The sequence below is a fragment of the Porites lutea genome, chromosome 9 (genome assembly GCF_958299795.1).
Source record: "Porites lutea chromosome 9, jaPorLute2.1, whole genome shotgun sequence".
NCBI classification, from domain to species: Eukaryota; Metazoa; Cnidaria; class Anthozoa; order Scleractinia; family Poritidae; genus Porites; species Porites lutea.
The window spans coordinates 10,016,580-10,026,098 of NC_133209.1; the positions used below are offsets into that span (position 1 = coordinate 10,016,580).

General features: G+C 40.6%; 1 protein-coding gene across 1 annotated transcript; it reads left to right on the forward strand.

Moving 5' to 3' along the window:
* The first annotated feature begins 1,170 nt into the window (after positions 1 to 1,170).
* Positions 1,171 to 9,110, forward strand: LOC140947493 (protein amalgam-like). Its single transcript, XM_073396603.1, has 4 exons — positions 1,171 to 1,337; positions 4,323 to 4,709; positions 5,195 to 5,467; positions 8,892 to 9,110. Exons 1-4 carry the CDS (start codon positions 1,298 to 1,300, stop codon positions 9,086 to 9,088), a joined length of 897 nt encoding a protein of 298 aa, XP_073252704.1. The 5' UTR covers positions 1,171 to 1,297; the 3' UTR covers positions 9,089 to 9,110.
* Positions 9,111 to 9,519: the final 409 nt, after the last annotated feature.

A 9,519-nucleotide genomic window follows, 5' to 3' on the forward strand; every position in this document is an offset into this window, starting at 1 on the left:
GTTTGAGCACGTACAATTGAGTCAAAAACAGCTCAATACAGCTCAATTTCTGTTTTGTCATTTTTATGTACAGAAATTTCGTTTTAGTCTTTTATTTTTGGTATACTAGTAACCATTGCAGAAAGCCATAGGTCGGCGGATGCAGACCATCCTTAGCTATCCTTCCATGATCCAAACGAACTAAGGAAATGAAACAAATCAAAACACAGCACTATGCACGTCAACAGAAAGAACGTTGTAGATCCCCTGGCCTGTTATGGAGGGATGTCTGGTAGGCTTGGATAAATTCTACCGGCAGAATATCGTGCAGAATAAGCGATTTGTGAGGCGAGCATTCTGCTGGCAGAATAAGGCATTTTTTAGTAGAATTTGAGCAGAATAAGGGATAGCCTGCGTAGCAAGCGTTTCCGCGCGAGTTCGTCGGAAAAAGTTGGGACGAGAACAGCTAAAAAAGGGGAGGGGAGGGGAGGGTAGCGAAGGAAATGCTGTTTCCTCTTATCCCCCTTCTTCCCCCTCCATTTATTTTCGCTCCTTCCCCAACTTTCGCGCAATAACTCGATTGGAAGCGCTTGCTACGCAGACTAAATAACGGAAAATCAGCGGCACTGAATGATATGCATAACAGTTGTGAGAAAACTTCGAAACCAGGAGCCCATCTGTCAAAACTAAATAAAAAACATGGAAAATAACTTGTGAGTAATTTGATGATTTAATCTGAGCTACAACGCACTCACATTAAAAGTAAGTTAAATTGCAATTTTGCTACTCATAATGAATATGTAATCAGCTTTTAAGTGTTAGGCCCAGGCTCCCTTCAATAATTACGAAAATAAATAAGGGCAGGAGCCCATCAAATTGATGGGCTCCTGACACGGCCCGAGGGGCCAAAAATTTTTTTTGATACCGAGCAGAATTCGATCAAAATAAGGGTGTCGGAGCAGAATTTTGAGCAGAATAATCGATTTTTACAAGCACTGCCGGCAGGCAGAATAAACCATTTTACGAGCGCTAGTGTGTGGTTGCAGCACCTTGTAAATAGCAGCTGTCACTAAAGAAAATCCTTTTGGTACCGTTGGTTACCTAGTTCATGTGTTGATTGGTCAGTCCTATTGTAAATACGGCTCCCGAACAATGCTCTTCTCGGAAACGTTGGAACACAGCGTGAAACACGTTGGGAAGACGCAATCAACGTTCACTCTCCGTAAATGTTTTTTGCTAGGCTTAGGTTCAGTTCATCGTAGAAACAAACAGTCATAAAAAACGGCAGGTTTTTCTTATTTCCATAAAATTATCTACGATGCTTTTGGTTTACATCATTGTGATTCCGGGCGTTATAGGTAAGTAGAAAAAGACTTACAGTTCTATAGTTCCATCGTCCTCGTGTCTTTAATTTCCCATCTTATTGAGTCGCCAGGGTCAATGAATCGCTTTTATATTATTTGGTTTACATGGCGAATGAAAGAACCGAGCAGAAAAGTCAAGGTGCTTGTCTTTTATTTTTAAAATAACAGAGAATTCTGACTGAAATTCTCATTTCTTTTAGGGAGTAAGTGTATTAAGTAATCACTTTAAACGGAAGCCGAAAGTGAAAGTAGATATTATACAAGTTTCGATTCAGGTCTTAGTTTATTCCATAAACTCAAATTTAATAATCATTTGATTCGATGCATATGTATTTTGCCTAAGCATTTACTGCTAAGAAAGGGGGAAGATTTGGAGGCAAAAAGCAGCTGCAAAGTAACATCGAAAAGTGTCGTAACGGAAGAAAGAGAACTGAAGCGGAAACACAGGGAGGCGCAGACAAGTTTTTGCCAGCTGACATTTTTGTTCGTTGTGTTTATTCAAAGATGTGTCTCACAAAACCTTTCCAAGCAGTGTTCAAACCTTTCTGAACACTTCATTTGATCCACATCTTGACGATTACTATCTATCGATCGCATAAAAATAAAAACTTACGGGTCTCTGTCCTTTTCTTTTCAACTTTTTAACATTATATGCTTTGTTTATCCTTCCCGTTTTCCGAGAAAGTCTGCATTAATCAATTTGAGATTTACGTAAGTGGATTTTAATTACCAAGAAGGTAAGGAATCCTGGACGCGGAAATCTGCAACAGGAATACTGAACTGTTAGAGGTTTCGGAGCTTTGTGGGCCAGTTAGGGCGAACTATCTGTCTGGATTTGCCAGCAAAAAAAAGTCTGCCCTAAAGTCTGCTCAAGGCTCTTGTCTTGTCCAAAGTAGCCATAAAAACAAAGGGTGCACCACCGATTTTCTCTCTTCTCATCCTTCATTTCCTCCCTTTCCTGTTTTGTTGTGATTTCCGGGTTTCTCGGAAACCTTACAGTCAAGGCAGGTCAAGCGTACCCCACAAGATTCTATTAATGAATTGATTATTTTAAAAATGAACCGTTGGTCGTTCCCGTAACTAGTGTCAAATTCCAATGGGCATGAATTCGTGCATGCGTAATGAGCAGTGAATGTTTCAACGAGAGCGCCGAGTCTCTGTATTTGGTCAGATTGAAAATCTTTGAATGGATAAAATTGCTTCGAAGACATTTACATCAAAGCTGGTAGAAATCATAGGCGGCGGAAACGGGAGGGACATAGCCCCCCCCCCCCCCCCCCCACTTTGTAGAATAATAAATAACTTTCTTACATTTTACCACGGTCGACTCATTAGGACTAGTTTTATATAAAACTTTCATTGAATGGGTTTTCAATGAATCAGTTGGGTCAGTCCTCCATTTTATTTTGCTGTATGCGTGACCAACTTCCATTTTTAAAAAAACATGAGTCTCTACATCGGAGCGAAGTTTTTCCGCTCTGAGACGCCTCAAAATATACGCTACGAGCACGATGAAGCTGCATACTTGTTCACTGTCACAAAACATTGGCTGACAGAATGTACCCCGTTGCGATCGCCAAGACGTTCGCAAGCGCAAACGACAAAGGAAGGGGTATTTTGAGAAGTTCAAGTAAACGTCGCTAAGAAACAACGAAAGTCGGGCCGGTTGGATTGCACTCGCTCCCCCACCCCCCCCCTCCCCCCACCCCCTATGGAAGGCTATCTTATGTAGTTTTTGTTGTCGGCACCATTGAAAATTACTCCGGGGGATACAAATGTCAGTTGTCAGTTAAAATTTTGGCCATTTGTCAGTTGTCAGGTAACCCCATCCAGACCCTCCAAAATGTTATTCGCGTCTCAAAAAAAGACAGAGGCCGCTTTTTATTGCCTATTGGGGGGAAGGGAGGAGGGGGGGGGGGGGGGGAGAGGTGGAAATGGAATGTCCAATTTTATTTTCAGGCCCCGCCCTCTCCCACTTTTTACTTCGCTCCGCCGTCGCTGGAAATTTCATAACTGCTTCACGTGTGAATTCACAGCTCATTGCGCATCCAAGAATGCAGAGATGAATCTGAAATCTACAACTACCAACGGATTCAACTTTCGAATAATAAATTCATTAATGGCTCTTGCGGGGTACGCTTGACCTGGCTTGACTGTAAAACTAACGTTTTATCCTTATTTGCTCAAATAGCTGTTTTAGTATATACTCGTCAAAGAAAAGCAAAAGAGAGTGGATTAATAGTTGACCCATATTTTCTATTTTCTCGAAGATCCCGCAATCCCCCTGTCATCTCTTGAACGGCTCCTGGCTATGTTGATAAAACGTCCTCGTTATGATAATTGTGAGTTTACGCAACAGGACGGCAGAAAGAAGAGAACGGCAAATCGCTTGTGCGTGACGAACGTGACAAGGCTATAACTTGCGTATTTTGTCGTGATCTTGACAAACATCAATGTTCTCTTGTCTTGTACAAAAAGATCTTTTTAAAAGAAAGTGAAGTTTGGCAAAAAGTTATTTCAAGCAAAATTATTGTCACGCTTGTCACACAAGGTTTGCCGTCTTCTTTCCTCTCCCGTCCTGTTGCGTAAGTTCACTATAAAACTTGCAGAGTTTGGAACACGCCAGAAGGTGTTTTCGTCACTTGAAAAAAAAAGGAGGGCAAGAGAAAAAAGAAATGGTCGCACCCTTTGTTTCAGACCATACGAAACAGAACTTTTAGAGAAAGTCAAAAGGTTTGGTGGGTTGCACTAAGATTACGTTTTGAAGTTAAAAACGATCACTTCCCCCGTCCTCCGAGATCTGAATTGTGTTAAAATAGGAGATTATCGCTATCTACAAGCCTGGATTTGCCGGCCCACGCCCGAGGCGCCAAAGCTGCCAGTTTTCGCCAGTGGAACACAACTTTTTAAATACATGACAATTCAGCCTGATGCGAGGTCAATTTTAAAATGAATGAAACAAATGAATCACTCTTTCAGCTTCACATCAAGAACAGCGTCCAAGGATTATTTCAGGACCAAGCCATCCCATGATTGGAAAAAAGCAAGGAAACTTAACATTTGACTGGACTTTCAAACTCTTGCCTGGGAGGACCTGGATCGAGAGCGTGGAACATGTGGCTTTCGGGTTCTGGAAACCACCAGGATATCTGAAGACAAAGCTCATAGTTATCGGAAAAAATGGGGAAGTAATGATTCGACAAAACCAGGAGAGCAAAATAAGCTGCGCATTCAACATGTCTCTTCTGCAAGTGGCATTTACGGTTCATGATTTAGGCACGGGTGACGTGAACGAATACGGTCTTCACATTGAGCTTGGCTTGGCGCGGAAGCCCTTAATTGACGTTGTTACGCTTCTCTTGGAGGGTAATATTATTAATAGTATTACAGCATTGAAACACATACACTGCTTTTTAATAGTAGTTTCAGCTAGCGCTGTTAAAACTTGTCCTATTTTTCTATATTTTTGTTTAATTTGTGCATGGTATGCCTTAATGGCAGTAGGTCGGCTGTTTTTTGGCTCGACTTTGGCTTCTGTGATTGACATGCAGGGCGATTAGTTATCCCTAATATAATGAGCAAATTATTTTATCAGTTGTGCGAGGCTATATTCGTATTCTTCAAGGTTTTAACAGGCAAAAGTGATCTTTTAGATGGTAAAAAGATGATTTTCAAATCGAATACGGTGACTCCCATTTTGATACACTTTTGGACTTTCTGAAATGATTGTTGACCGTGCCAATCTGTTTCATTTTGAATCGCTGTTTTTTGTTTTGTTTTTTTTTAATTTGAGGTGGCTTTTTCTTCTTGGCCAAATATGTTTACACTGATTACACGTTTCTAACTAACAGACCCACCCAAAATTGTCAGACCTCCGAAAAGGAATATTTATTTGAGGACTGGAGACGAACTATCGTTGAACTGCAAGGCCACTGGACTTCCGCGTCCGCAGGTCACGTGGGAACGATTTGGAAGGGTTGTGAGAAACCACTCTATACTGCTAGGACGAGTGAATAAAAATGACAGTGGACTGTACCTATGCAAAGCTAAAAGTACTGCTGGGGAGGACAGCATGAAGATTTTTGTTAGAGTCGAGGATAAAGAGAAACCAACAGTAGCAACAGGTGAGGAGAGCTGGTGACATGAGTTGTGTAGATTGTACCCGTAGAAGACACTAATATATTCTATTTTAATCTGCTATTTCTAGCTATACAGTTGAGTTTAACAAATTAGTCACTATATTTACAGTTCACACTTGGATTTTTATCATCAGGGCATTAGTGAGGATGTAAACGTCCTGATAGACATAAACATGGAACTTATGGGGTGGGGGGTGGGGGGAGCAGATGTCACCGGCTCCTGAGGTGTCTTCGTTAGGTTTTCCCTTGACTTTTTCAAAACGCCTTTAAGAAAGTAAAACTGCTGTAAAAGCACCCATTTTGAAAATTAGTATCATCTATATTACAGTACATCTTCCAATGAAAATCAGATATATTTATTCAGCAACGGCTAAAGTTTCAGAAAACTAATATAATTATGTCGACGTGTCAATTATCCCTCTTTTTAATTGTTTTAGAGGCTATAAATGCCCCCGAATACTAAAAGCGTTCCACTGGATTTCAGACTCGTCAACACTTTTGAGTTATATTTTGACTCCACTAAAATCAACACAAGACATAATATCAAAGCATATAAGTTTATTTAGGTAGGGCTTAGTGAGAACCAACTCTGCAATGTCACGGTGTGTATACGTTAACATAGCTATGTACGACACTCGTATTTTTGCTTTCATAAAGAACTTCTACAACCGGTCAATCTCGACCTGTACCCCCAATTAAGCACACAGGCCCTGTTCTAGTTAGGCCACCAGTTAGGCTGGGGGTAATAAACTTCTGACAAACAGATGACTGGGACAGGAAACATTGTAGGAGCACAAAGGCTGAGAATCAGAAAAACTGGGGATCTATCTTTAACATAACGGGTTCATCTTCACTAATGTACCCAACAAGGCATGTAGGCCAATTAGGCTGCCAGTAAAGGCTAGGGTACAACATCTAGGGTAAACAGATGGCAAAAGACCCTGGGTGGAGGTCTGCAACATTGCCATTACTAATCGCGTCAATCTTGACTTACGTGGCCACCTAAGGAGCAGTTCCGAGATAGCTGACCGAAGCGTACATAGAACTATATATTAAATAAGTTAAGAAACAGGTACAAAACTGTAATAACGGTACAAATACATAAGATAAGAAACGGAAAAAGTGCTGAAGACTAGTAGAGCTGAGCTGCCGCTTACAACTTAAATAAATTCGGTCAGACAGAGGCCAGAAAAAACCCGAACGGAAAAAATGCGGGCAGGAAATCTGGGAAAGAAACAAGGATTAAGTCCAGATGTCCATTCTACGGAACTTTACAAGGTAATCGAGAATACGCCCGGCACCTAAAATGAAACAAAAGAGTTAGAAACCACGGAAAGGTTGGTTCAGAAGCCTAGATGACGAACAAGTGATATACGCAGCCTTACATACCCCGGTATAGCTACCCATGGTGCCACTGGCCTAGCACCCAGACCCTGTTTTATGTGGTGCCGTCAAAGTATTTATTTCCTCCTTCTTCGCGGGCTAATTCGTCAGAAATAGCATATCTTTATCATTAATACTACTATTAATCCCTATAAAGAAATTGGTAGTTGCTTGAAAGGGCACTGAACAATACCCACACCACAACAAAATCGCCAACCTACAATAGTTTTCTCAAAACAAAAGAATTAAAACCCAAGAAATTGCAATTAGAACGAGGAAATTGTTTATGTTACTGCCATTCCCAGCTTTTTTCTCGCTAGAAGACTGTAAGCGGCTAAAACAAGCAAATTGTAAACACTTTTATACAGGTTTTTAACGATCTTTTAAAACACTTTTCAGACCATCAATGAATACCTAAACCATCTGCACTCATTTGCATGTATATTACTTTTTCTTACTGTTCCAATACCATTAAGGTATTATCTCTCTGTAATCAGAAGAAACGTACTGGTCGCCTTTACTTTACTATTTCAATTTAGTAAGCAATCTGCACAAAAAAATCCCTCCGATCCCAAACTTCATAAAATTCTCCAATATCGCACTTAGGCTTTACCTAAAAACATGTTTCGGTTAAAGATTAAGAGCCATTTTTCTCAAAATATGCAATACAACTTGCGGCCCAACGCGATTCAGAGTTGTGGGTTTCAACTCAAATTACAGTTTAATGTTCAATTTGAGTCGGGTGACGGCACCGGCTTGCTTGAGGTGTACTGTGTTTTTGTTGCTTGAACACTTCATCCAAGTAAAGCACCTCAATTGCAATTTAGCAAGTACAGCATCTCAAGCAAACCACCTTGTGCAAGCAAAGCACCTCAAGCACGTCAAGTATCTCATGCACGTAAAGAACCTCAAGCAAGCAAAGCACTTCAATTGTAATTAGCACGCTAAAAGCAGCTCTTGCAAGTAAAGCGTCTCATGCAGGAATAGCACGTCATGCGAGCAAGGCATCTCATGCAAGCAAAGCACCTGATGCAAGTATAAGCACCTGAAGTAAGCAAAGCGCCTCCAGCAAGTAAAGCACCTAACACAAGCAAAGCGACACAAGCAAGTGTAGCATCTCAAGCAAGCAAAACACGTCATGCAAGTAAAGCACCTGAAGCAAGTAAAGCATCTCATACAAACAAAGCCAACTGAAAAATCAAGAAAAGTATTTCACATGCAAGTAAAGCACCTCAGGCAAGTTAGCAGTATTAACAATTAACGCACCTCAAGTAAGCAAAGCATCTAAAGGAGGTAAAGCACCAGAAGCAAGTAGAGCACCTCATGCAAGTAAAGCACCTTAGGCAAGTAAGGAGTAAAGCTTCTTACGCAAGCAAAGCACCCAATGGAAGTAAAGCACCTTATGTAATCAAAGCATCCCAAACAAATAAAGCATCTCGTGGATGTAAAGCACCTAATGCAAGTAAAGCATCATGCCAGCATAGCGTCTTATGCAAGCAAAGCACCTGATACAAGTAAAGCACCTGAAGCAAGTATATAAAGCGCATCAAACAAGTAAAGCAAATCAAGTAAGTAAAGAACCTCACGCAAGCAAAGCAACACAAGCAACAAGTACATGCAAGTAAAGCATCTCAAGCAAGTAAAACACCTTCACCCAAGCAAAAAATCTCATGCAAGTAAAGTATCTGAAGCATGTTAGCAAAACTAAGAAAAAAAGCACTTCAGATCAGGTACGCATGCAAGTAAAGCAATCAGTAAATGCCCACACGATACAGGGCAAACTATAATAATCATATATGATGTACCTAACCGAGCTTATCCGACGAATTGATGGTCAAAATTTAACACTTCTAAAGTTTTGTGGGACACTACGTAGACAACCATTAGTACGACCAAATTTTATACATTGTCCAGCGGTAGTGGTATTGACAGGATTCCTATCTATCTCAAAGTAGTCTTATCATGGAATTGGGAATAATCCCGTGTGGTGTACTACGTTAAAAATTCGTTGTTTTTCTTATTTCAGTTCCTGTTTCTGGTGCAAGGATATCGCAAGGTAAAAGCCATGAGTGGAGGACAGTCATATTGGTGGCGAGCTCATCAGGATTAATTGTTTTGGTATCACTTGCGGCGTTCATCTTTTATTACAGGCGTCGCAGACGATCAAGAAAAAGCATCGCTTATGACTCTTTGCAGGAAAATACAACAGGAAAAACTATTTAAATATACAGATGACTCTCGATAACTCGAATCCTCGCTAACTCGAACCAAAGTCGATTTCCGCTTCTTACTTTTACTGTAATTACCCCCGGTGACTCGAACCCTCGATACTCGAACCTCCCGCTAACTCGCAGTATTTTTTTCCCCTTCATATCATTTCTATACAATTTTACCCTCGATAACTCGAACCACGTTATAAGCGCTTACCAAGTCGGAAAAAAAAACGTGTACTGAACAAAGTTTATTTCAAACCAACCAAGACAACTCTTTGCCTTTTTTTTTTGTCACTCCAATTCAAATTCAGTGTCCATTCCTGTATACTTTGTTGCTTAATTGCATTTCCTCCCCATCCATTTGCTTATTTCCTTACTTCAAACTCCCGATAACTAGAACTCCCGATAACTCGGACTTTTTTCGATTTTCATTGAAGGCTC

Excerpts from the sequence above, each read along its gene's own strand:
- LOC140947493 (XM_073396603.1), top strand. The coding sequence starts at position 1,298 with ATGCTTTTGGTTTACATCATTGTGATTCCGGGCGTTATAG. Across the intron at positions 1,338-4,322 it reads TGTGATTCCGGGCGTTATAG|CTTCACATCAAGAACAGCGT; the intron begins GTAAGTAGAAAA and ends TCACTCTTTCAG. Across the intron at positions 4,710-5,194 it reads TGTTACGCTTCTCTTGGAGG|ACCCACCCAAAATTGTCAGA; the intron begins GTAATATTATTA and ends TCTAACTAACAG.